The 27,959-nt window shown below is 40.8% G+C and overlaps 1 protein-coding gene across 1 annotated transcript; it reads right to left on the reverse strand.

Moving 5' to 3' along the window:
- LOC131490295 (uncharacterized) lies at positions 1-27,828 on the reverse strand. The gene is given in 12 exon segments (XM_058692535.1): positions 1-136; positions 3,809-3,999; positions 4,517-4,582; positions 6,261-6,411; positions 9,438-9,490; positions 14,094-14,119; positions 14,122-14,188; positions 19,415-19,455; positions 19,458-19,629; positions 21,349-21,414; positions 22,072-22,158; positions 27,632-27,828. Coding segments are annotated over 12 exon segments (1,101 nt in total). The 5' UTR covers positions 27,677-27,828.
- Positions 27,829-27,959: the final 131 nt, after the last annotated feature.

Consider the following 27,959-nt stretch of genomic DNA (forward strand, 5'->3'; position numbering starts at 1 on the left):
TTAACTTTTTGAAGAACTGCCAATTTTTCTTCCAGTGGCTGCACCATCTTCATTCTTCCCAGCAATGGTTAAAGGTTCCAACTTCTCCACATCCTTGTCAACACTATTATCCATCATTTTGATTATAGCCATCCTCCTGGGAATGAAATGGTTTCTCATTGTGATTTTCATTTGCATGTCCTTAATGACTAATGACTTTGAGCATCTTTTTATGTGCTTATTGGCCATTTATATATTTTCTTTGGATAAATGTCTGTTCAATTCCTTTGCCCATTTTTAACTTGCATTATGTATCTTTTTATTGCTGAGTTTTAAGAGTTTTTAAAATATATCCTACATAAACATCTTTATTAGATATATGACTTACAAATATTTTCTCCCATTCTGTGGTTTGTCTTTCAATTTCCTATAGTATCTTTTGAAGCACAGAAGTTTTCAGTTTTGATGAAGTCTAATTTATCCATTTTTTTTCTTTAGTCCCATAGACTCTTGTATACAGTGCCTGGATCCATTCTGACAATAAAAGGAGGCTGATAGCAGATGGGGACATATGAGAAAATGACAACTTTACAGTTCACACTACTAATAAAATTATTTAGAAAATTGCCTTTCACTAGACAGTGTAATTTCTGTTGGTGGATACAAGCCAAATATGAATCATACACAAATCATCATCTTCTATTCCATTCAGCTGGATGGATTTAAGAAACAGAGTAATAGAGAATATCATTCTAGAGGAAACCAGTTAGTATTTGTGCTATGTAAAATATGATTTCTAAATTGCTTAAGCATATCTATCAAAATCCAAATGGAACATTTAAAATCAGCATCATATAAAAGCAATCCTCTGTGAAATGATTTCTAAACTATGAACATTTATCTTTCAGACCTAGCATCTCAAAGCATAAACACTGGATAGACCGCTATGTTGGAACAGTCACCCCATTTCCCCAGAAATTTGTATTTGATTCATGAGTACATTCCAAGGAACATAGGATCCAGGTTTGTCTTTTGGAGTCTGGAATAAAAGAACAAATGTGGACATTTGTAACTTGGAAAATGTTTGTGCCAGGTGAGAAATAGCATAATGTAAAACAAGATAAAAACCACCCAGAGGGTGATCAGGACAATGAGAGGTCTCAGAATGACAGCATGAAAAATGTGGAAGAATCTAGGACAGGACTAAGAATCAGGGCAGGGCAGCTACAAGAATCATCACCTCACACTTGAAGAGGGGCAAATGAACAGTGCAATTAGTCTCTGTGTTCCTCTATAGTGAAGAAGTGATTCACGGGGCTTAGGAAAAGCTATAAGGGGTGCCACGCAGAGCAAGTATTGAGAGGAGGTGAAGGAGGGGGCTCTCCCCTCAATATAAGGAACACCTTGTGTATAGTCAGAAGGGTCACTGTGAATGGCATGACTTTCCCCTATAATTAAATCTCATCACTGAAAGTGACCAAGGAGAACTGAGATGTTTACTCTGTGGGGGTGTTGATGCATGTGGGATTCTGCTCTTGGGGTTGGGCCAGAAAGGGCCCTTCCCACTTCACAGTTCAAACCAGGAAATACACATACAATCAAGTGCCTGATTGGGTAGAGTGAGACTGACTGTTGGGGTGGCCCATATTCTTGGCCTGGGTGTCTTAGGTTCAGGGCACAGTTCCTGAACTCCCATTCCTGACCAACATGTCCTGGGAAGGAAATAAAACCAAGGAGGAACGTGTAACTGATGAACGATCAATGAACCTTCATTTTCATTATAGAACTAAGCCCTGCTGTGAGCTGGGTAAGACCAGACTGACGAAAAATTGCAATCTAAGGGCGAGTCTGCTCTTCCTATGCTCAAATGCCCTCAGGATTCCTGTCACCTTTTCTCCCATGGAAAACCGCCATGGTGGGGTAATAAAACTTGACCATAAGGACAGGGGGCAAAAATTCATAATTTTATGAACAGAACAGAACATACCATTTTTGTGAATTTATCTTCACCGACTATTCTAATCTTCTCTGGGGTCAGTGGACTACTGAGCTTCAATGGTCCAAACAGGCCCCTCTCTTGTCCCGCTGCATTGTGTCATGAATGGCAAAAAATACTGATCATTCCAGGAATATCCCAGACTCTCCTAGACCTTTGAAAGGAAACAAGTCAACTAGAGTAGGGCTCTCTCTCTCTGCATCTATATGTATATATACATATATGTGCATCTATAGGCAAATATGTATATAGATGCACATATAAAATATTAAAATATATGTAACATTTTCCTTTAAAAAAGTAATTTAACATTTTAGTCTAGTATTCTCATTCTTAGGATTCCATCCTAAGGAAATTATCCCAAATGGAGAAAGCAGATATAGGTATAAGATGATTACTGCAAAATGAAAAATCAGATATAACCTGATGGTAATAGTTCATGTTAAGTTCCAAGATTTGAAGTTTTTAAAAAAAACTATAAAATTGTTAAATTAATTTATAATTAAAATGTTTAATAGAGCTTTTTCTTCTATAAGCCTGGTAGAAACCCCAAACAACCAAGAAATGAAGGAACCTCTGCTAGTTCCCTGCACAGTTACTACAAATCACATAAACATGCATGTATTTATCAAGCACAGCTTACCTTCAACAACTACAGGGTATTTGAGCTTTGAGATGGAAGCAATAAAGAAACGTGCAACTCTGTGGGGATGCCACAGATGGCAGGGATTTTATATTGGTTTGGACCGTGAGTGTATAGGACACCCTAAGGAGAATAATTCAGCTCCTCTATTGTATAAAGTCCCATGCCTTGAATAAATGCACCTTCAATCTGGGGAGGGAGGAAGAATTTCCATATATGAGAAAATACAATCAACAGTAGCATTTCAACTTCATGCTGCTTATTTGAATTGTTAAAATACAGTATAAGAGGGTTTTCAGCATGTCATGGAAGATGTCTCTGAGAGTTTACTTAAAAGTTTGCCTCAAAGCATTTCTACAACATCTTAATCAGCGCTAAATTCAAAGTCAAAAACTTGAGTGTAAATCTCAATTTGGCAGTAAAAGTATAGCTTTAAAAGAGGCGTCAAAGAGCCTATGGCCCAAAAGCCCTCCTTTTTTCTGTCCATGAGCCAGAAGGAACCCTCTGACCTATCCACAGACTCCAGCACACTGAAAGTGCTCTCAGGGTCTGAGAATTCCCTCATTGCATCTCATCTCACCATCCTTGCTCATATTGGGCTTGGCTTCACATTTCTGCACTCTTGTTTCCTGGCCTGTAACATGAACTCTGTTGTGTGCTAAGCTTCCTACACAGCTTTAAAATGCTCCAATTCTTAGATGTCAGCCTGTGGGAAAAATTGCTTTCCACACATCTTTCTGATTTCTGGGTCTCCTCTTTGTTTACCTCCTTGCTGTGGCCGTATTTTCTCTATCACACTCTCTACCCTCACATGTATCTATCTGCAGGGAGATTCTTCTCTAACATGATGTTAGATGAATCTTCCTAAAACTCTAGACCATACCCCAGGCCACATCACCTCCACCTATGAAGGCAGGTGCCTGTCTTTGGGGCCTCACATTCCACTCCTCTGACACAGGTACTCTCCACTGTCATCAGCACACCCCCTTCCCTGCCCTGCCACCAGCCAGCCATGAACACAAACTATGCTGAATTTCATGTCTTTCTTTAGGGAGATGTCTTCCATTCTCCTCTTGTCCATTCCTTGACTACTTCATCCACAGGCACTGCCTCCCAGAAGCCCGCTTTGACTTCTCCAACCCATATATTCTTCCCATTCTCCAATGACACATGTCATGATTGGAGAGTACCTCAAATTATGTTCTGAACTGGAGGTAGTAATAAGCTGAATTGCCCACTGGTAAAGAAAGTGAGTGAAGCTTCCAGTTGAGTCCTGAGTCCTAGAATCACAGAGTGCATGATTCTCTAAAAAGGCAGCCAACTGCTTTTCCTTAGGCACATGCAGCTCCAGTCCTGGCAAATTTTCTGTTTCCAAGAGATGCTAGACATTTGAATAATTATGTAAGGATGCTGGTGAATTTTTAATCTTGTCAATTATTTCAAATTTGAATAAAAAATGTCTGTGGGCAAAACAGGCTACCTATTAATAACAACTGCTGCAACTATTTGATGATTTGATGTGCTCCCAACCCAACTTTAAACTCCTCAAAGCTACAGCCCATCATATGCCCAAGACTTCACACTTAGCATACAGTCTACTTCTGATCTCACTGGCATCGGGCCCATTTTGTCACCTCTAGGCTCGCTCCTGCCTCACTCAAGATCCTCAATCACAGACCGTATGTCTCTTCAAACACTAATTCAAAACATCCTTTTTTCCTTCTCTTTTTTTAAACAATAAGAGATTTGAGTTCTGTGGCTGGCCTGAATAGACAGATTCTGTCTTCAGGGGCAGAAAAATAAGATGATGAATAAGCTGGATGGAATGTTTTCTCTACAGACATCCAGAGCAGTTATGGCTTTTACAAAAGGGATTGAGGCAAAGCAGGTACACATACCTGGCCTATGTCAAGGGGTGGATTTATACTGAAGCCAACATCCATGCCAATGTCTGTTTGGATGTTCTAGTAATAAAAAAGAGAAAAAATGTTTATCTTAATGAATACAACTTAAGGAGACAGGCTGAGAACACTTCATGCCAGGACACCACTGGTACAGAACCTTTCTTTGGGCCACATATTTCAGGAGAAAGAATCAACAAAGATTTTATTGTGTAACAGTTTATTATGTATAAATTTCAAAGTTATACACATACTCGACCGGCTTAAGCACTGATTTTTTTCCCTCAGAAGCAACAGGAGATGGGGCGTCTGGGTGGCTCAGTGAGTTAAGCGTCTGACTTCGGCTCAGGTCATGATCTCACAGTTTGTGAGTTCGAGCCTCACATCAGGCTTGCACATGTCAGTGCGCTCTCTCTCTCTCTCTCTCTCTCTCTCTCTCTCTCTCTCAAATAAATAAACATTTAAAAAAATCTTTAAAGAAAAGAAACAATAGGAGAGAAAAATATTTGACTTTCTTCGGGCTGAGTGATGTAACTTATGGAGTTTAATCCACTACAACAGACATTAATCTATGACACAGAAAATGTTTATGGCCCTCATGATCCTTGTTGAAAAACTCTGTGGCTACCATACAACCCAACATCCGGAGTCCAGCTGTCTGGGTAACATCTACTGAAGCACAGAACTCAGGGAGCATCAGCCAAAAAGTCTTCAATTATTATCTGCTATTGTGGAGTTTTCAATTTTAGACCAGAGGAAAGATAAATCTAACACTACAACTTGGTCACCAAGAGTTCCTGATAAGTTACAAATAAGGAATACAGCAGGCCTAGCTAGGTTACTGGTAACACCTTTGCTCTCCAGCAAGTCTGGACCTTCTTTCAGTGACATACTGGCTTCTGCCATGACAAACAGATTCTACTTATAATTATTAATGGAACAAAGGAAATCCCAAGAGTTTTTCTTTTTTTAAAAAAACGTTTATTTATTTATTTTGAGAGAGAGAGAGAGAAAGAGAGAGAGATTTACAGTGCAAGCAGGGGAGGGGCAGAGAGAGAGAAAGAGAGAGAGAATCCCAAGCAGGCTTCGTACTGTCAGAGCAGAGCCCCACACAGGGATCGAACTCCCAGTGAGATCATGACCTGAGGCGAAATCTAGAGTTGGCCGCCTCACCGACTGAGCCACCCAGGTGGCCCAATCCAAGAGTTTTCTTGTTTGATTTGGGACTTTCATCTAACATTTTTCTTAAGAAAAGTAGAGAGGGATCCAGAAAATTTTACTATAATAAAATACTTGTTATTTAAGTATACCATGAAATGTAAAGTTATTTACAAATATAAAGTTATTTACTTTACAAATATAAAGTTATTTGGTATAATAAAACACTTCCCTTATTTAACGACACCATTTAGCAAGGCTGGCCTTCCAGCAGACTAGTGGCCTCAATTATTGGTGAGAGCAGATGCTCTTAAGTCTGCAGTGCTGGCAAGGGTTCTGTTTTCAAAGCCATGGACTTACTGTTTGTCATTGTCTTTTGTTAGGTCAGAAGGAGAGTGATTCTAGATTGTGGTAGCCAGCCTTCAAGATGGCCTGCAATGATCCCCACGTGCTGCATTCAAATCCTTATGTATTCCCCTCCCGCACTCTACACCAGGGTTAATTTGTCTTGCAGAAGTGCCAGTACATCACCCCAGTGTTAGGTTATAAAAGACGGTGGCTTTTGTCGTGGATGTTCTCTCACTTGCTCATACTCTCTTTTTTCCTTTGCACCAGTCCCTCTGGGGGTGGGAGGCAGCATGCATGTCCTATGGACACTGAGATGTCCTATAGAGAGGTCCATGTAGTAAGGAATGGAAACTTCTGGGCAACAGCCAGTGAGAAACGGAGGCCTCCTGCCAACAAGCATGTGATGGAGCTTGGAATCAGATTTCCAGCCACCACTGCAGCTTTGGGATAAATGCAGATTTACCTGACAGCTTGATGGCAACCTTGTGAAAAATCCCGAGCCTGAATCATCCAGATAAGCCACTCCCAGGTTTCTGGCCCTCATAAATTCTGTCAGTTAATAAATATTTGTTATTTTCAGCTGCCAAATTTGAGAGTAATTTGTTACATAGTAATAGATAACTAATATATAAATGTAGGTTTAAAGTGAGGGAAATTTTATAGAATAAGAACAATTCTAACAACATAAGAATGACTGAGAAACAGGCCTTCAGGGAGGGCCCCTAGTGGGATGTTACATTACAGCCCTTTGCCAGGGGTGTACCTAACCTGAGTTACAGACCTAGCTTCTTTGAATGCATCTGATAAAAAGACTATTTAGTACACCTCTTAAGATTATTCAAATAAGTTATAAGAACACACCTCAAAATTTCACACCAAGGCTAATTATTACCTTTCTTAGACCTTAGCAAGGTCAAGGCATATACAAGGTAAAGAAAACCCAAGTGATTTAAGTTTTCCCTAAATTTTTCTTTGAGGGAGAAGGGATGTAGAAATCAGTTAGTATGAGATAACTTTCTATGGAACTAAAACAGGACAGCTACTCTAGCATGAAAACCATGCTTAGTATGATCACTGTTTTTTCCTAGTCCAAGGTTCCCCAAAAGTGAGCTGGTCTGAGTTAAAATCCACACAAACCAGATACTTTACTCGGCAGGTTCAAAGGTATATGCAATTTCAAAGATTAGGCTGACTATAGTTTAAAAAACATACATGCTAGAGACCTGTTAAATGAAAACTTAAATCTGATCATAATCTAAGATATAGTGACAAAGTATGTTTGGAAATATCAAGACCTAGAGTCTCCTTCTGGGTAGGTTTTGGGACAGATTATCACAAGACAGTTGTGAGGGTATCACAGCCCCATTTAATGTATTAATAATCATTTATTATTACTGACAGTGGCGAGTAAGTAGCTTCATTTACCCACAGGGGCCCAGCTACAAGAGGAGAAACTCTCCTTGAAACAGAAGTGTGTGTGTGTGTGTGTGTGTGTGTGTGTGTGTGTGTGTGAGAGAGAGAGAGAGAGAGAGAGAGAGAGAGAGAGAGAGAGAGAGAGAGAGAGAACGCACGCGCCTGTGTGGGAATCTCTTCACAGCATCCCTTAAAATCATAAGATGCCCTTAAACTATCTAAAAAGCAGGACCTAGCTAGATAAAAGATATCAAAAGCTGGCCACTAACTTCCCTGGGCTGGCCCTTGGTGCTTGTTAGATTATGGATGCTTATGAAATCCTTCAAAAATGTCATATGATGGCATTTCACATAGGAGGTCAGGATTGCTCGTTATACCAACAGTCTACATGAAAGCTCTCTTCAAGCTGTGTTTCTTCCTTGAAGTGGTTTCTTTCCCAATTCCATTTAAAAAGACCAGAAAAATAAGAGAAGTTGCCAGCTGTTTTCCATGGAAGCAACCACAGCACCAAGGCAACTGCTGAGCTTCTATTTTTTTCTGGTAATTCAGAGAAATTATCCTTAGCCAAATACATGGTGCTTCCACAGTGCTCAGATGGAATATATGGAATTTAGATCTATCAAAAGTACAACCTGAAGACTTTCCCAATTGGTATTGACCCTATGAACACCTGTCAGGCAGTCTATTTCAATCTCGGAACAGGCAGCTCCATAAACAAAATATTTGAAAGGATGGCTTTCGCCTGTCTCCCAGTTCATGTTTGACTCAACCCCTGGAGGAAACAGAATTCTTGAGGAGAGCTGTTAAGTGATTAGGTCCTCTAATTGCATGGCCCGATGATTTAAACAGACCAGTAAGAAGCTGTGTTCAATTTGCATGCACAGCAAACTAAAGGAATACACTTGTACAATGATGTGCCAGCATGTAACACATGCAATAAATCTGTTGAATAAATATATACTTCTTATTACACTTGCTTTGGCTGATAAAACATCCAATTGCTCCTCATCAATGAATGACTCCTTATGCCTGGAAGTTAGGTGCTGACTATATGATTATCCAGCCTATTGCTTTTAGTTAATCTTGAATCATGTCATCCCACTGTCATCAGATTTGGGGAATTACAGCTGCATTTTAGACCAAACGCTATTTCAAAGGTGCACGTTTGTCTGTCTGTCTGCCTTTTTGGCTCCAGGATTCAGCCTTCTGTTCGCAAGACCAGGCCCTTAGCTCTCATTCTATGCTACTTCTCTGGTCCCCATGGCCTGCTCTGTTCCTGACTCTTCCTTAAGACACCAAATGGGTGTCATGGTAAAGGAGAAGCACAGGCGAGCAGCTTGCCAGGAATTTCTACCCTGCTCTTCTCTGTTTGACCTGGTCTGGAGGTGGCCATTAAAAATGCTTCTAACACTTATTCCTGATAGCCAGCCAGTGCCCCAGGAGTCTCACAAGAACTAACAAAATGACAAAATCACATAAGACTCTACATCACTCTGTTCTCTTATGGCTTTCATTTTCCGTCAAAATAATTTGATAATTATTTTCTAAAGTATGTGAGAAACAATTTTTCCCCAGGTTGACAACACATGGTTATTGTCACATTTCTTATTTCTTGCCAATCTAGAAGGTGTGAAATGATGTTCGTCTTATTATGGGTTTCTTCTTCAATCTCCCTACCTTTGTTTCTTAAGGATACACTAAGTTTTCAACAGAAAAATCAACCACTACTGTGGGTTCCAAGCACCAACCTCATAGAACCCTCTAGTACTACTCAGAATGATTCAAATCATCAGTTGAGCCATATTTTATTTGTGTTCCTATTTTTCCCAACAGAAGACTTTCTGGACACTTGGATTAACTAGAAGCTAAATGTTGTTTATAACAGTGGGTTAATAGAAGGTACAAAGTCAATTTTTTCCAAAATTTCAAACAGAAGTGAAACTCTTCCTCAAGCTACAACTGCTATTTTTCATGGCATGGGATTGAAAGGACTATTTACCTGAAGTATTCAGCAACTGCAAGACTACCGCTTTCATCAAAAGCAACTCGTGCCTGTGAAAAAGAGCAAACATGATGTGATAGTGATGTTTAAAGAAAGAATCATTTGAGACTTTAATTCTGATTTCACTAGATGATAAAGAAAGCTATCAGTAGTAATAACCAGGAAGAGCCAAGATTAATGTAATCCTTCCCACAGTCTCCAACTTCCCAAGCACTTGTGGTCATCTTGTACTAACAGCATTTGTTCAGTGCCTGTGACCGTCTCCCGTGACTGCCAACTTAGTTACACCTGTGGTCTGCACTATAACGGGCAATGTACGTTCTGCTGCTGAAGAACTTCATTCAGTCTTCTGGAAAGACAGCCTATCAACAGCGAGTATTTCAGGAGACAATGGGTGGTGGGTTGTTTAATTTTAGTATCAGGTATCTATCAGTCTTGGGAGAGTGGCGTAATTTTGGTAAATTATACCATTTACATCAAAAGTTCTCCTGACTCTGCAGTGCACATTGCTGACTTACAGAAAAATGAGGGTTAGGGCCAAGTCCCCAAGTCTAAGAAAGAAAAAGGTGAGAGGTGCAACCATTACAGAAGAAAGTATGCTGAATGGCAGCAATTCATGAGGGTGGAAGGTTGACTGCCTGGCACTGTACCTCTCTCTTCAGTCAGGCTCTCTCAGCCTTTCTTTGGCTCAGGAAGCACAGGGCAGAGGGGAGAAATAAATATGCCCCAAAAGGATTGAGAGCTCCCATAAATATGAATTATAGAAGGAGTCCTAGTTTTGTAGAATAGCAGGAACCATTTTTTTTAATGTTTATTTATTTTTGAGACAGAGAGAGACAGAGCATGAATGGGGGAGGGTCAGACAGAGAGGGAGACACAGAATGTGAAGCAGGCTCCAGGCTCCGAGCTGTCAGCACAGAGCTCGATGAGGGGCTCGAATTCATAGACCGTGAGACAATGACCTGAGCCAAAGTCAGAAGCTCAACTGACTGAGCCACCCAGGCGCCCCAGGAACCATTTCTAAGGAGGATTCCTCAAACATTATTTCCCCGAGACCAATGTTTTTAATGTGACATTCTAGAACAGTCAGCATGACACATACTCAGCTTTTATTGACATCCATTCCACACCATCTGGTACTTTATAACCTATTACTTTGAAAGTTTGCTAGTTGACTTTAGAATGTGTGTTTTCTCTTCCAACTAGGTTGTTAAGTACATCGAAGGAAGCAGCTGAAATTTCCACTGCATTTAGTGCCTACTATTGGTTGAAGACATAGCCAGCAGGTTGGTTTCCTATTTTCCTATGAGTGCTTATATGATTTTCACTTTTATAAAAGGACTGTAGTGTTGTCTTCCCATTTAGGAACAGTGGAACCCAAAGAAGGAGAACAAATAGATTTACAGGTATTATCTGGAAGATACCTACATTCCATAGGAAGAAACATTAATTAGTTCTGGCTTAAAAAGAAGAGTTTTGGGCAGAAAAACCACCTTTTTCTCTAATGGAGAATTTTCCCAGATGCAAGAGCTCCTCTACCATAGATGATAAAAATTTCCACATGCAGAGAGCCAAAAGGCCTCCATTTATCACTGTGTAACTGCAGTAGCTTTGATAGTGCCATTTCTACTGATATTCAATTCACTCATTCCTCCTCCCTCCTTTTTTTTTTCTATCATAAAACACAAAGTAACAGTGATTCTCACCCAATCCTTCTGAGTGCCTTGATGGTTCTTGCTGATGACTGGTTCAAGGCATTTTAGAAGAGTCTGACAAGCATGCTAGGGATTATTTTTTATTAAGTTATCATAATTTCCAGCAAACACTGATTTCAAAACCACAAATATGTGCCAGAGGCTTAAGAGGCCCATGGAACCTCTGCCAGAGAAGGCAGAGACCAGCCCTGTAAGAGGTGATGCGAAAGGTTTCCCAGGGGTGGGGGTGAAGTGTGAGCTGGTCTTAAAGACCATCTAGGGTGGAGGCCTTATAATTCATGCTAAGAGGTCAGGGATTAACAGAAAAACTGTTGGCAAACTCTAAGCATTGTTTTTAAATATGGAATGGCCAGATTTTTTTTGTGGGAAAGCTCTGTCAACATGAAGCCAGAGTGAAAGGCACTGAAACTCAGGTGGAGGGACAGAGCCTTGCAGTGGCCCTGGCGAGAGGTGCAAGTCTGAATCGGAACAGCGATATTCCCAGAACATGGAGGCTGAAAGACAGAGATATTTTTGAGTAAAACGGAATCCCACTGACCAGTGGGATGTCAGGAGTGAGGGAGAAAAGGAGATGGATTTCCAGGCCAGGAGGGCAGCTGAGTATTGTACCATGTACTGAGCCTGACACTGGGGAAAGCACAGTTTTTACCAGGACACTGTGAGAAGGAGATAAAGATTGGATTAATTCTCAACAACTCTGGAGCTCCACCCATGTATGTGGCCTGGTGGGGTTAATGATTCGGACACCACTGCAATGATTTTTACCTTTACTGCCAACCCGCTGAGACCTGCCACCACAGAACCCCAGAGACATTTGTATTAGGGACAGTTTCTGTGCTTGGTCCATGCAGGTGGTTGTTAGACACTGGCATCCTTAATTTATAACTAGCCACCTGTTTCTTTTCAAATACTTTGGTCATAGACCTGTGCACACACCCACACGGCAGCCTGCGTGTGAAGCCCCACACGTGCAACAGCGACAGGCAGGCAGAACCATGAATTCTGCCAGCCACAAAAAGTTCTTTTCTAAAATCCCTGTAGAGCTAGTCTGGACTCTAAAGTCTGAGCACACATTCTTTTTTTTCTTCGGCTTTCTTCTGTGCAGTAGCATCAGGAAGAGGAGGCAAAGCCCAAAGCCAACACGGGAGGAAAATGCTTCGTATCTTCATAATCATGAACTCAATACCTCTGCAGCCTTTCCTACCACCTCACTCTGCAAAATTCTAGCAAAAGCTCTATAATCAGAAAAATGCAAATTAAGGCAATAATGAGATACTATCATTCACCTATTAAATTACTTAAGGTTTTTAAAAAATCCATAAGACATAAAGTTGGTTAGTGGTATAATGAAATGGATACTTTCTAGAAAACAATTTAGTAATGAGTATCAGTGATTTAAGATACACTCTGTGACCCAGTAATTCCATTTCTGGAAATCTATTTTAAGAAAATAATCATTGATTTGACCACAGGCTTATGTACAAAAATATTCATTATAGTATTCAACAATGGGGATGGTTAAATAAATTATACATATATCCACATGCAGACATTAAAAATCAGGATTTCAAAGAATTCTTAACCACAGGAAGAAGTGCTCATTCTATATAAGATAGGTGAAAAAAAAAACCCAGTAATGAGCATAGGGAAAAAAGAGAGAGAAGCAAATCAAGAAACAGGCTCTTAACTATAGAAAGCAAAATTAATGGTTACCAGAGGGGAGGTAGGTGGGGGGATGGGTGAAGTAGATGATGGGGATTACGGAGTGCACTTCTGATGAGCACAGAGTGCTTTATGGAAGTGCAGAATCATGATATTGTACTCCTGAAACTAACAGAACACTGCATGTTAACTAACTGGAATTTAAATAAAAATAAAACAAAAAACATAAAACAAAAAACCCACCTAAAAACCAGGATAAAAAATTATACAAACAGCATGTTAGAAATTTTTGAAAAAGAAAGAAGAAAAGATGGAAAAACCTCAAAACAGTGCTTATTGCTAAATGGTGAAATTGTTCAGTCTTTAAAAAATATTTTTGCCTCTTCCAAATGTTTTATAACCTTTACCATTACTATTGTTTGCAAAATAGAAACAATAGCTAAAAATTAATCTAAAGTAAATGAGCCAAAAGAAAATGGGTAAAATCTGATTAGAAATATCAGATGTGATTTATATTATCAATTGTTCAAAGTCCTCACTATAAGGGATCTGGGTAGCTCAGTCAGTTAAGCATCCGACTTCAGCTCAGGTCATGATCTCACAGATCATGAGTTCGAGCCCTATGTCAGGCTCTGTACTGACAGCTCAGAGCCTAAAGCCTGCTTCAGATTCTGTGTCTCCCTCTCTCTCTGCCCTCCCCTGCTTGCATTATGTCTCTCTCAAAACTAAATAAATATTTTAAAAAATTCGAAGTCCTTACTATAAAAAAGGCAAGAAATAATGCAATATATGAGAATTTACACATCTTTTTATTGCCCAGCAAAAGTTGAAGAAAGACAACTCACTTGTTAATACTGGTATCCCCCACTTTGTAAAAGTTTGCATAATGCCACTTGGCTTTTATGAAACACCTACAATTTGTACCTGTTTTCACTAACTGAAATAAATCTGAAGAGGATTTTCACTTTTGCGAAAAAAGGTAAAGAGTAAAAATAGCGCTCAGTGTTTGTTTTGCAGCAAGCCGTGGTAGAGGCAGCATGCACCCCAAGCAGTGACAGTGGCGCCCCAAGCTCCTTCCCCAGAACTACAGTCAGCATCACAGCGTCAAACTGTCAGAGCTTTGAACTGTACTGGTCCAGCCTCTGTGCTTTATCTCCATATATTTTGTGCACCTGCCAGCAAATTAGAAAATACTAACAGAAGTTATTTTTTGGGGTTTGGAAGGGCTCAAAATATTTTCATACATCCAACTTAATCCAACTAGTTGCATACTCACCTGAATCATTTTAGTGTGGACCCCCGACCCATTTTGATTCCACTATGAGTCATCAGCACAGACCCATCCAGGTAAATAGGAACCAGGGCAGCAGCCTAACCAAAAGAGATGAAAATGGTTTCCATGTTGTTTTTGAGTGACGTTGTCATATTTCCTGTCAATTAAAACATTTTCCCTGGATAATGTATTGAATTGTTGAATCACTATACTGTACTACTACAACTAATAAAACACTGTATGTTAACTATACTGGAATTAAAATTAAAAAGATGTAATAAACTGTTCGAAGCCTGAAGACATACAGAACAGGCCATGGGCAGAATTTGACCCACTCTGTAGTTTGCCAACCTTTACTTTAATAGTTTAATGTTAAATGATAACCAAATACTAGCATAGAAATTGTCCTCAAAAACCAAGTGTGTGCTTCACTGTCAGTCTATTCTAGAAGGTATTAAAATGTACCAAATGAAAATAAATATGTAAATAAAACAAAACATTTTCCCTGGAAATGATCCCCTCCTTTCCATATCCTGCCAAAATATGCACACTTTCCCCCTGCCCTGAGAGCACTAAGTAGAACCAGGGCAATGCTGTGGCAAGTGCTCTCTCATGATCACTCCACAAGAGGGCAGACTGTCACGGGATGGCTTTGAGGCCGGGGGAGGACTGTATTCCTTAAGCTACTATTTCTTCATGAGGACATTTGAGCATATTGGTACCTTTAAGGATCTCCCTAATTCATAGTGGAACAACAATCTAGGTTTGGGGGTTTTTGTGGGGAGGGAGGTAGTTTTAAAATGCCAAGTTCTGTGTAGATAGGTTGAGGCAGGGGAGAACTGTTTATATGAACATATGTTCCCATAGTTGTAGGTATGATATAGAGAAGCAAAACCCAAAATCCAAATAAGATAGGATAGACAGACATAGTTTGCCACAAAATGAGCTAAGCCCACTCCAAATTATTCTGGCTCAGAATTATAGAGCTTTAGTTGGAAGAGAATTTGGAAGTAATCTTATCTAACTGTACAGTTTCCCACAGGGATCCAGAAAGAACCAAACTGCTAACACAGAATTAAAGGCTGCTGTAATCAGAAACATCCAGACTCCAGCTAAACATGTTTTATAACCAACAAGAATGTGCCTTCTTACAATTTTGTTCATGCTAAAATAAGGGGTATAAAGATATCCCACGAGGTTGCAGAAAACAAGGCTGGTCTTTTTACTTTGAGTTTCTAGTATAAGAGCAGTATTAACACACACAGTCCTAGAGGAAATGCTTCCAGTGGTTCCACTGTAGTTTAAGAAGCCCTGCCAGACATCTTTGTAGCTGCTCAACTGGGAGATGCCAGCCTCACAGGCGTGGTCTGGGCCAGCAAGGGGTGCCTTAAAGCTCTGTCAGCTAGGTTTCTTAATATCTAAGCTTCTAGGCAGAGTGGCATAATAATCTAGGATTTATAAAGGCAGGATCTTCAGGAAATTCTGGTAACAAGTTCATTTGTATACAATGAAGATAAAATTTTAATAAACCTTCACTACTCAGATTACTTATAAACAACCCTGGTCATAAGTGAAAGTCAATGGAATCACATGTCAATCACCAGATAAACTCAAGGAATGAACTACAGATGGATGCTCTGACCACCAGAAAGACCTTCACTGCCACTGGTTGGCCATAAGCCACACTTGGAGTACTGCCTCTTTATTGATATCCAAAGATTTACATTATTCCAGTGAATGACTAGCAGAAGGTTCTATCATTCTAAATAAGATACTGACAGTGAAAATGGGCTCTACTTACTTGGGTCAGCAGGTGTAAACTAGGAATGTTTTGGTCAAATAGGGACATAGGGATACCCTTTCTCAGCCCAAGGGAGAATCAGAACCTTGAGGAAAGCATTGTTGCCATGATAATCATGTCCAAGAGCCTTGGGAAAATACATCAGAGCATGTTTTACTGTTTGTTCACACATCACTCCTGGAAATACCATCTTGTCATTCTGGCCATTTGTTCTCAAAATAATAAAGCTAAGGAGTGGCATCCTCTGCAGAGAGCCTAGTGCTGGATGCCTTGGTTGCTCATCAGATGCCAGGTGATGGCAGCTGCAAGGGCTGCTCCTGGGCTGAACTCTATGACACTTCATTGTCGTCTGCTAGAACATGAGCCCCCTGAAAGGAAGGATCATGTCCTAAGGCATCCCTTGGGATGTAACATAGTATCTCACACATTGTAAGTGCCCAATAAAAGTTTGATAAATGAATTTACAACAGCATAGTGATTTGATCTGTTTCTGAAGCTTTTAAAGTCTGTATTTGGCCTCCTTGGCTCTGCAAGCAATTCAGAAGTTGCTTATGGCAATTTGTAGTTGGCACATGTGATTGAGCTACAATTACAGTGGATTGTGCATTTCCTCCATTGTGTGACCCTACTGGCAACAGTACCCTGCCTGCGTGTCCAGGGAAGCATTTCTTTCAGAGACTGCTGAGTAATTTGTTCCATGTGCTGCTGCAATCCCCTTGGGTCATTTAAAATGTCAAATTTGGTTCAGTTAAGTGGCACCACCGGATGGTTCATTGTTATCGCCACAAAGGAAAATTCTGCAAAGCTTCATCTATGAAATCGGCACAACTGGAGCATTAGAACAGATGGTTCTCCAATATAAATTGGGGGCTGAGTCTGTGAAATTTAAATCATCAAGCAATGACTGCTGGTATTGGTGAGAAGTTTGCTTTGGTTCCAGATTCCCAAAATGTTTCAGTCATTCAAGCACTTGAGTTTCTACTCTGTGTTGGGGTACTGGGGATGTGGAGGTTAATTAGATATTGTCTGTTCTTCCGTGTTCACAGGCTAGTAATTAAATATACCACAGGGGAGGTATGTTTGACACCCTCAGCTGTTGGGAGCAGAGGGGCTACCTCTGCTCAGGAAGACACACGGAATGATAAAGACACATGACAAGACAGTCTTCAAGTCAAATCCTTATTCTCAATAGCTAAATGTCCTTGGGCAAGAGACTGAACTTCTATGGGCTTTAGTTTCTTCTTCTATAAAATAGAATCATACCTACTCAACAAAGATGAGATATGGGTTAAATGAAGTGGGCAATACAAATTCCCCTGCCTTGGGCCTTATAGGTAGAAGGTGCTCAAATACCATTTCTAGTTCCCTTCTCAGAACAGTCTTTCAGCATATGGCTTCCAGGAAGCAGCTTGCCCGATCTCAAACTCCTCAATTAGGCCCTAAACAAATGTTTTCAGCATGGAAACTGGTTTCTAGGAAAAGATGGGTAGGACTGGTGTGCGCATTGGGGGAAGCTCCTCAGGAGACTTCGAGAATGAGACTTTGTACTGCTTGCTGGATGTTGTCTAGTTTCCTCCCTGCTGAGCTGAATCCCACCTCAGTTCCCATCAAAAGGTGCCATGGAGAGACATCTGAGAGGACACTGCTTCTGGAGCCTCTCAGATCTGAGTTTCCAGCCCTGGTCCCATGTGTCTCCAGATGTGGGACTTCAGGCAAGTTATTAGATAAAATCTCAAAGAACTTATAGCATAGTAGGTAACTATGATATGATAGCTCAGTACCTATCTTTATTTTTTATCTACTTTTAAAGAAATTTCCGATAAGGGAAATGGAACAGGTCTGGTCTACTGCAGATATGAGATATTAAGTAATGGCAACAGTTAAGTAGAAACAGGCTGCCATTTCTACCACAGCTTCCTGCCCTGGGATTGCTGGAAGATCTGTAAACAATAGGGACCGTTTCCCCAGTGATCCTGGCCAGTCCACTCAGGGACAGATGGACCAGACTGATCCCTCTGTTTAACTGCTGGCTTATCAGTTTACTCCCAAACCTTGAACCAACATCCACTGCTCACTAACCCTTTTCTAATGGTAGTTTCCCCCTCTCCCCTCCTGCTGAATAATCTTGGTTTTGCCTTTATTCCTCAACCACAGTCTCTTGATGGTCTCCCTCAACTGGGTAAACTGTGTGCAGATGACTAAATGGCTCTGTGTTGTTTTCGCTATCATAAAAAGGCATGGAATGCGAAGGCTGCAAAAAGATCACCGCTTGTATTGTTATGATTCTCCCTGAGCTACCACCTGTCTATAACCAAATTGCATGAAAACATTCTAATATTATACCAAAGCTGAGCCAGGATGGTTAGGTGAAAGGATGGGTATAGGAATGAGGGAAGAACTTTCTTGCCCATTTTTTTCTGACCTCCTCTGCTCTCTTAACACACAGCATACATACTAGTGTTCCTCACAGTCCCACCCCCCTTATCTCTAATCTGTCATCACTCAAAGCACCTGCCATTTCGTTTTCATAGCTCAGCCAAAGGTGTGAATTCTGCAAAGGGGAGTGACAACAGTTTTGAGGGCTCTGCCATCTTCTCCACACATATATATGCATATATAAGAATGCAGATAACAGGGGTCCCAAATCACTGCTGTATAGTGAGCGAGAACAGAGCAGACCACCAGCTATTCAGGTAAGTTGCATTCAAGAATGAGTGGGTAGAAGCAGGGATTTAGCAAACAAACAGGGAATTTATTTAATCAATTGAAACTACAAGAGCAGATATCCAATCCTCCCCTTCACATAACTCTTAGCAGCTAAGAAATGAACGAACTTTTTTTTAATGTTTATTTTGAGAGAGAGAATGTGCGTGTGAGCAAGGGAGGGGCAGAAAGAGTGAGAGAGAGAGAGAGAGAGAGAGAGAGAGAGAGAGAGAGAATGAGAGAGAGGGAATCCCAAGCAGGCTCCATGCTTCATACCACAAACTATGAAATCATCACTTGAGCTGAAATCAAAAGTTGGACATTCACTGAGCCACCAGGCACCCCAGAAGTGAACAAACTTCTAAAATTGTGTTTTGAAAAAATTATTTAAATGATTTACTTTTCTGACTTTAGTTTACCCCACCCACTAAAAGGAAAGGTGCACCCAAATGCCTTGCGGCTTGCAGTTTCTATTTCATGGTCCAGAAACACAGAAACATAGAGTAGCTGGAGTCTTGGCATTCATCTGACCCACTGTCTTACTTTATACTAGAGTGATCTGGGCTCAGAGCGAGTTGACTCAGTTGCTTAATGCCACAGCCAAAAGAAGGCACTAGGTCTCCTGACTTCCCAACAAGAATGCTTGTTACTAACCCTGGGGAATCCTACAAAGGAGGCTTTATCTTCTCTGGAGAAAAGCTGGCTTGACTAAGCACAACTTTGGTGAAGGTTAACAAACAGGCATTGCAACCACATGGCTAATCCAACTTAATAGAAGGCTTCCCCAACACCTTTTGATTTGTCTGTTTGGAGAACTGACCTGACCAGCAGCGACTGAGCCAAAGCTGACAGGAAACTTCAGGGGACCACAGCCAGCCCTTTTTTCTTCCAATAAGTCTCTGAATTGAATTTTTCCATGGCTGCTTTCCTCAGAGAGAAGGAAGACACAGACATACATTCTTTCCAACACTGAATCAGGGCCTTGGCATTAATCTCTTGTTTGATCAATTTCCTGTACATGTTCATCATTCGGACCTATAAAAGAAAAGGAGATTAAAATAGGGCAACAGACATAGTCTCTTCCATTCACTGTCATCCTAGTCAAGCTCTGCTCATCCCATCAGGCTCAAACTGAGTTCCTCTTACTCCTTTCTGAAGCCCTTCACCGCACATAATTTCTCCTCTACTTGGAGATTTTCTCAAATATGTTAGCACTTACATACCTTCTATGCTGCTCTGGTGTGAGTTCAAAGGAAGGTATCCTTTCCTTATATAACTCAGTACAGTCCAAGTACACAGGAGACTCCTAATTCTAGTTGCACTTGTGAATATCTATTGAAAGGTAATCCTGATTTTAACTTCCAGGATATGATCTACACAACTTGAATTATTCAGATGCTGTCACAAGATAAGACCACTCATTTCCAAAAAGGAAAGTAAGAAAGCTGTTTATACATAACCAATAACTAAGATGAAGAACAAATTAAGATTCTATCTCAGGATGTCTGAGCCATGAGTAGAATTCTTTCTACATTCTCAGAATCAGTGACTAATGCCCCTAGCAGAGAACAAAAAATGCCAAGTACATCATACTCTCAGTTGAGAAAACTCTCAGCTGTTCTTGCCAGTGACCTCCCAAGCTGACAGGTGCCATTACAGACATACACTCTCCCGACACCCCTAAAGAAGTTCCCAGATCATTATAAGAGAAATGTTAGAAATTAGTAAGCTGTACCATTTTGGGGAAGGCAGTGTTTTTAAGGGTGGCTGTTCTCTCCTCCAACTTCCCCAAGGATGGAGGGAGATAATTATCTAATTCTGCCTATGCCACCAGTGCAACAGAACATCTGGGAGGGAGGCTGTGATGAGATGGCCAGAAGGGAAGGGCAGGGACCCCCACAAATTCAAGAAACATAAAAAAACTGGCTCCTGTCTATGGCCACAGATTCTAATATTGAATAGAAAGTCAGATGAACTTGGGGATGGGGCTTTCCAAGGTTTGTGGCAGCATGGGGCAAAGAGGCATCAGGAAATGCCACATAAGGTGCCAGCTGAGGGTCAGTTGGAGATTTAACGAACTCTCACAGGGAACTATTGATTTTTGAGAGAGCTAGCAGAAATGGAACCCTCAGAAACATACTTGAAAAGTGGCTACATCTAAGCAAGGAAAGGACGAGAGCTTGCTGGGAAGAGGCTGTCTCCTCTGGTCCTCCCTTCCCTCTCTGCCCCAACAGCACAGCAGAAGGCACAGAACAGGGAAGGGGTAAAAGAAAGCACACTGTATCTCCCCAGTCTAACTCTGCTCCAGGATTCTGAGTGGAAGAGGCAGAGGGAAGGGAACAGAAACTGGGACCCAGACTTTAAAAACGGAAAGGAAACCATTTTAGTAACTGAATGACTAAAACTTCATGACACCTGCCTGGGATGTTAAAGGAAGTCGGAAAAAGAAGGGTTTGACAGGACTTGTTGGCAGGAGTAATGCCCTTAACCAAAGGAGACTGCTCACTGAATGACCTGGAATCCAAAGCTCCCTCCTCAATATCCTCTGTCTCCAGGATTTTTAGGAAAGAGCCTGAGAAAGACAAGGATCACTGAACTTTGGAGTCCTGGCTCTGTCTTAAGTAGTTAGCTGTGTTACTTCCGGCAAATCACTTAGCCCCTCTGAATCTCAAACTCCTCAACCTGAATGACATCCAATTGTTCTCCTTGCTCTGGAGCTTGAGGTCTTGTGGAAGAGAGACTAGGTAGCATTACCTTCTCAGGAGCCAAACCACAGCTGGCTGCAACTTCAGTGATCCAGGACTCACTGATCAGCCGTGCCTGAGGAAAGCCAAAGCCACGCAGAAGTGTGTTGGATGGAAGGCTGGTTATGCTTTAGAGCTAATGCATTTTTTTTTTTTTTTTTTTAGGTTTCAGACATTTGCCAAAGACACTGAAGCATTCATAGGCTTTAAATACTGGGTCTACAGAATGTAATGAATAAAATATCCTGGAAAACATGAAAAAAGTGTTTTGGTATTTGGCCTAGTGCATTGGTTCTCAACCAGAGGCAATTTTGTCCTCTCTCTTCCCTGGTAACCTCTAGAGATACTTTTGGTTGTTAACACCAGAGGGTAGCTATGCCACTGACATCTAGTGGGTAGAGGCCAAGAATACTGCTTAACATACCACAATGCACAGGACAGCCCCACAACAAAGAATTATCCCGTCCAGAATATCAATAGAGCTGTTGTTGAGGTCTAATGCTTGCATTTGGGAAAAGAAATCTAAGTATCGGAAAGATGGAGATAATACACAGACACAGATTTAGCAACTCTGGACTTATTCTGGGGGTGCCAGTAAGTAATATATGGCTATCCCTGGAATGTGGGTCTTTATTTATTTATTAAAATATTCCTTAACTATTAAACATTTTCTGAATTATATAATTTTATCTAAGACTTTCCAGAATGTAAACTTGCTTCTTAAAGCACTTACAAATAATAATTCATCCAGGGAGGCACCTCCATTGCTATAATACTCCATATCCAGGGCCAACATTCTGCCAACATTCATGAAGCCAGCCTAGGAAAAGAGAACTGACTTTTTTAAAAAATTGCTTTAATGTTTTTATTTATTTTTGAAACAGAGAGAGACAGAACACGAGCAGGGGAGGGGCAGAGAGAGGGAGACACAGAATCTGAAGCAGGCTCCAGGCTCTGAGTTGTCAGCACAGAGCCCGACGCAGGGCTCAAACTCATGGAGTGTGAGATCATGACCTAAGCTGAAGTCGGACGCTCAACCGAGTGAGCCACCCAGGCTCCCCATAAGAGAGAACTGACCTTTAATACTAGTGCTGGGGACCATGTTTCTCTATATTTTATTTTGTCACTTGTGAATCCTTACATAGATAAAAAATTTCATGACACTGGGTTTGGCAATGATTTCTTGGATATCATTGGATATCACACCAAAAGCACAGGCAACAAAAGAAAAAAAATAGATAAATTAGACTACATCAAAATTTAAAACTTCCATATATCAAAGGACACAATCAATAGAGTGAAAAGGCAGACCAGAGAATGGGAGAAAAATTTTCAAATCATATATCTAATAAAGCATTAATATCCAGCATGTACATGAATTCCTACAACTCAACAACAATAAAAAACTTGATTAAAAAGTGGATAAAGGATTTGAAGAAACATTTCTCCAAATATTCAAATATCCAATAAGCACATGAAATGATGCTCAACATCACTAGTCTTTAGGGAAATGCAAATCAAAATCATACGATACCACCTCACATCCAGTAGAATGGCTACTATAAAAAAAAACCAACAACAACCAACCAACCAGTAACAGAAAGTAGTAAGTGTAGCTGAGTATATGGTGAAATTGGAACCATTGTGCACTACTGGTGGCAATGTGAAGGAGTGAAGCTGCTGTAGAAAACAGTATGGCAGTTCTCAAATAATTAAACATAGAAATATAATATGATGCAGCAATCCCATTTTGGGGTATTTAATCAAAAGCATAGACGGGGGGCCTGGGGGGCACAGTCGGTTAAGCGTCCGACTTCAGCCAGGTCACGATCTCGCAGTCCGTGAGTTCGAGCCCCGCGTCAGGCTCTGGGCTGATGGCTCGGAGCCTGGAGCCTGTTTCCGATTCTGTGTCTCCCTCTCTCTCTGCCCCTCCCCCGTTCATGCTCTGTCTCTCTCTGTCCCAAAAATAAATTAAAAAAAAAAAAAAAGCATAGAAAGCACAGTCTTTTATATTTTTTTATTTTTATTTTTAACGTTTATTCATTTTCGAGAGACAGAGACAGAGCGCAAGCAGGGGAAGGGAAGAGAGGGAGGCATCATAATCCGAAGCAGGCTCTGAGCTGTCAGCACAGAGCCCAACACAGGGCTCGACCCATGAGATCATGGTCTGAAGTCAGACCCTTAACTAACTGAGCCACCCAGGTGCCTTGAAAGCCCGGTCTTGAAGAGCTATTTGTACATCTATGTTCATAGCAACATTATTCACACACAATAGCCAAGGTGTGGAAGCAATCCAAGTGTCCATCAATGGATGAATGGATAAATAAAATGTGACACATACAATAGAATATTATTCAGCCTTAAAAAGGCAGGAAATTCTAACACATGCTATAATATGGATGAACTTTGAGGACATTATGTTAAGTGAAACAAGCCAGTCACAAAAGGATAAATACTGTTTGACTCCATTTCTATCAGGTACCTAGTGTAGTCAAATTCCTAGCAAGTAGGATGGTGGTTTCTACGGGGCCACTGGGGGAGGAAGAAATGGGGACATCTTGCTTAGTGGGTGCGGAGTTTCAGTTTTACAAGATGAAAAGAATTCCAGAGATGGCTGGCGGTGACGGTTGCACAACAAAGTGAATGTACTTAATGACACTGACCTGTACACTTAAACATGGCTAAGATAGCAAATTGTATGTTGTATGTATTTTGCTACAACTAAAAATAATAATAAAGGAAAAAAAGAAGGGTAGAGAAAGATATAAAAGCAAAACAAAGACTCCTCCTATGCAATTCATGACTACTGTTCAACCAGTCCTTTTCTTTCCTCCTAATGCAAATCAACTGCATACTTCTTAACCTCCTATTCCTGCCCCAATTCCTTGAATTCTGGCTCCACATTTCTACCTGAACCTTCTCCCCTGAAGCCACCTAACCTAATCTCCAAATCTGGTGACCTGCTCATAATGGATTCAGCACATGTTTCTCAGAAGGCCCAATTCAACAAAAACTCTCAGCAGCATTTAGTGCTGCTGGAGGTCTTTTACATAAAAATCTTTGCCATTAATATGTACCCAGGTGTGTGCCTGGGAGTCCGACTTTTGATTTCTGTTCAGGTCATGATCTCGTGGTTTGTGAGTTTGAGCCCTGTGTCAGGCTCCACTCCTTCAGCTTGGGATTGTCTCTCTCCCTGTCTCTGTGCCCCTCCCCTGTCCATGTGCTCTCTCTTTCTCTCTCTTAAAAATAAACATTAAAAAAAAAACTACATGTCCAATATCCCTGCTTTCTATCTGAATTCTGCTTCAATATCTCTGAACTTATTAGAGTTCACTTTGTGATTTCTGTTGAAAAGAACCAAATTCAAACCGAAGTAGTAGTCAAGGGCAAAGTCTATGAATTCCAGCAGTTTAATTTTGGGTCCCGGCTCTGCCACTTAACTAGCCCTGTGATGCTAGCTAGGCTACCTATAGAATCTGTCTGTGAAATGGCAATAAATAAGGTAATGCATGGAAAAATTATAGGTGAGTGACTGAAACACAGCAAATGTTCTAAATACAAATTATTAATATTACTATTATAGGTGTTATTGATATCATCTCCTGTCCTCACTCTATATTAGAAAACATTATTTTCTCATAATTATCATCACCACTATGCTTTTGGCCTCTATAACTATAACCAGCCCATTTAATAAAGTTCCATATTGGTGCAAGACATTTGTACTTAAATGTTCTGTATTTATATGAACAAGCTCATCATTGTTCCTCCAGATTGGTTCCTCCTTCCAACCTCGCTTTTGCTGCTAGAAACTTCCGAGTCACGTTTGTGGTTTTATTCTCCCCTGTATTTTGCCAAGTTTGTCACCAACTCCATTTTATTTTATACTACAGTGGCTCTTGGACTCACTTCTTCTACATCTTACTATCACAGCTCAGACCCCAACTACTTCATGTCTGAACGCATCAGCTGCCTTCTGATGGTCAGTCTGCCTCCATCCTCTCTCCTCCCCAGGCCATCCTGCCCAGTGCTATCCTATTACCCTCCCCAATGCACCTATGTTTGGTTATGACACGACTGATCAAAGATCTACACCGTCTTACTCCTTCTTGTAAGATCAAGTTTCAACTTGAAACTCTAGGCTCCTCTCTGTCTGGCATCACTTAACCTAACCAATCTTATTTTCCACTACTTTTCAGTAATCATCGTGTGTTCTAATTCCCCCTCTCTCCTCATGGCCACCTGTATCAATCATGCTATGTTTATCCCACCTCTGCATTTTTGCTTTTGCTATTCCCATCACCCTTATGCCTTCTTTCTGCCCATCTATTCTTTTTTAATTATTTTTTAATAGATTTTTTAAGTGTATTTATTTATTTTGAGAGAGAGTGAGCATGGAAGGGGCAGAGAGAGGAGAGAGAGAAAATCCCAAGCAGGCTCCATGTTGTCAGCACAGAGCCCAGGGTAGGGCTCAGACTCACGAACCATAACATCATGATATGAGCCAAGGTGGATGCTTAACTGACTGAGCCACCCAGGCACCCCTTCTGCCCATATATTCTTGAAGGCCATTTATGTTTCACCTTATCTAAGATGCCTCCTGTACATACTGTAACTCATGTTCATCTCTCCTCATAGTTTTACTATGTGTATCTCATCTTTTAACCTGAGATTAGTATGTTTTCATAATGACTTCATATATGTAAGTTTTATTTCCCCCTCAACCTCCAAAATGTAATCTCTGTCAGAACAAAGTTCACTCTAATAAATTGTTGTTAAACTACACCAAATTCAAAATAGAGAGTGAGTGTGAGTTGAAATAAATACATCCATTATCTCCTAAAAATATGTACGTAGGTACACCAGTTGTGGTGGTGATGATGCTGTGTTCAACAAATGCTATTGTCTTTTATCCTGGGCACACAGAATCTGACTGCATTGCCCAGCTACCCTTGTAGTTAGGTGGCAAAGTTCTGGCTAATAACATGAATAGAAGCAAGGTCCACACTTACACACCAGGTGCCTAAAACACCTCCCACGTAACAGTCCATGTTCTCCCTCTCCCCTTGTGTTCTGCCCTCTTCAGAAGACCCAGTGGAGGACTTAGAATCCTCTCTGAGTGCTATGAAATAGAACTGTCTGTGATGATAGCAATGTTCTATATCTACATGTTCAATACGGCAGTCACTGGCCACATGTAGTTATTGAGCACTTGAAATATAGCTAATGCCACTGTGGAACTGAATTTTTTGTTTTATTTAATTCAGTTAATTTAAATTTACACTTAAATAGCCATATGAGCCCTGTGACCTCCATATTTGACAATTCATTCTGAGGGGATGATGGTGGTGCTACGTTTAAGTCCCTGAATGATTTTTCGGAGCAGAGTCCTCTCCTCTTCTCTTCCCTGTAACCCCTACTGATTATACTGGGCTGTTACTTGACGAAGAAATCACACAATACAGGGTTAAGCCCCAGAAGTTTTTAGTTGTTTGTTATGGCAGTTAACCCACTCTGACAAGTTAAATTATTTCTTAGAAAGCAAAAGAATAATTATTTTCTGCTATAGAAATTTTTCTAAGAATTTCTGAGACAATTTTACAAAAATACCCTTGATATCCTGAAAAATGAGGAACCTGTTGGCAAATAATTGAAATTTCACAGAACCCTATTGGGAATTATCCTATTTTTTTTTAATTTATTTTTTATTTTTAAAAAAAAATTTTTTTTTTCAACGCTTTTTTTTATTTATTTTTGGGACAGAGAGAGACAGAGCATGAACGGGGGAGGGGCAGAGAGAGAGGGAGACACAGAATCGGAAACAGGCTCCAGGCTCCGAGCCATCAGCCCAGAGCCTGACGCGGGGCTCGAACTCACGGACCGCGAGATCGTGACCTGGCTGAAGTCGGACGCTTAACTGACTGCGCCACCCAGGCGCCCCTAGGAATTATCCTATTTTTAAAGTATGTGGAAGTAGTACAGTTATCAGATCTACTTTCATAGAGTATATATACTTACGTATTTTCCAGTTACTCTTCTGTACCAGCCAATACCAGTTAGTATTTTTTTACATACTGAAAAGTATGTAGCTCAAAGCACATCTTTGAGCAAAGCAGATGTGAACCAGCTAGTAATCATTCAGCACAAGGAGTGGGAAGTTAAACAGAAGCACGGTTTGTTGATTTGCTCATTGTTAGTCCCCATGAGAGAGCAGCCAAGTGCTACCCTTTGCAATTATGCCATGTTATCTTTATAACATAAATATTTTCCATCCCCGCTTTTCTTCTACTCACTTTGTACTTTCCAAGGTAAGGGTGGTGGCCTCCAGTTATTAACATGTCTTCTCGCTCCACAATGCAATCGACGGCACGACCATGTCTAAAGCAGAAAAAAGGAAAGAGTGGTAAACTTTTTACCAAGCAGGTACCATCTGGGGATTATATAACTCTCAGTGAGAGCTGGAGTGACATCCACACACATTACAGAACAATAGAACTACTGAACCCAGGCTGTCCTGATCTCAGGCATGCACTGTGGCCTCCCCTCCCCTTAGGTCAGGGCACAATGCCTGGCGTTCATTACTTATGTGGGGGAGGGTCTTGGGTGCCAGAGGCTTTAGGG

The sequence above is a fragment of the Neofelis nebulosa genome, chromosome 2 (assembly GCF_028018385.1).
Source record: "Neofelis nebulosa isolate mNeoNeb1 chromosome 2, mNeoNeb1.pri, whole genome shotgun sequence".
In the NCBI taxonomy this organism is placed as follows: Eukaryota; Metazoa; Chordata; class Mammalia; order Carnivora; family Felidae; genus Neofelis; species Neofelis nebulosa.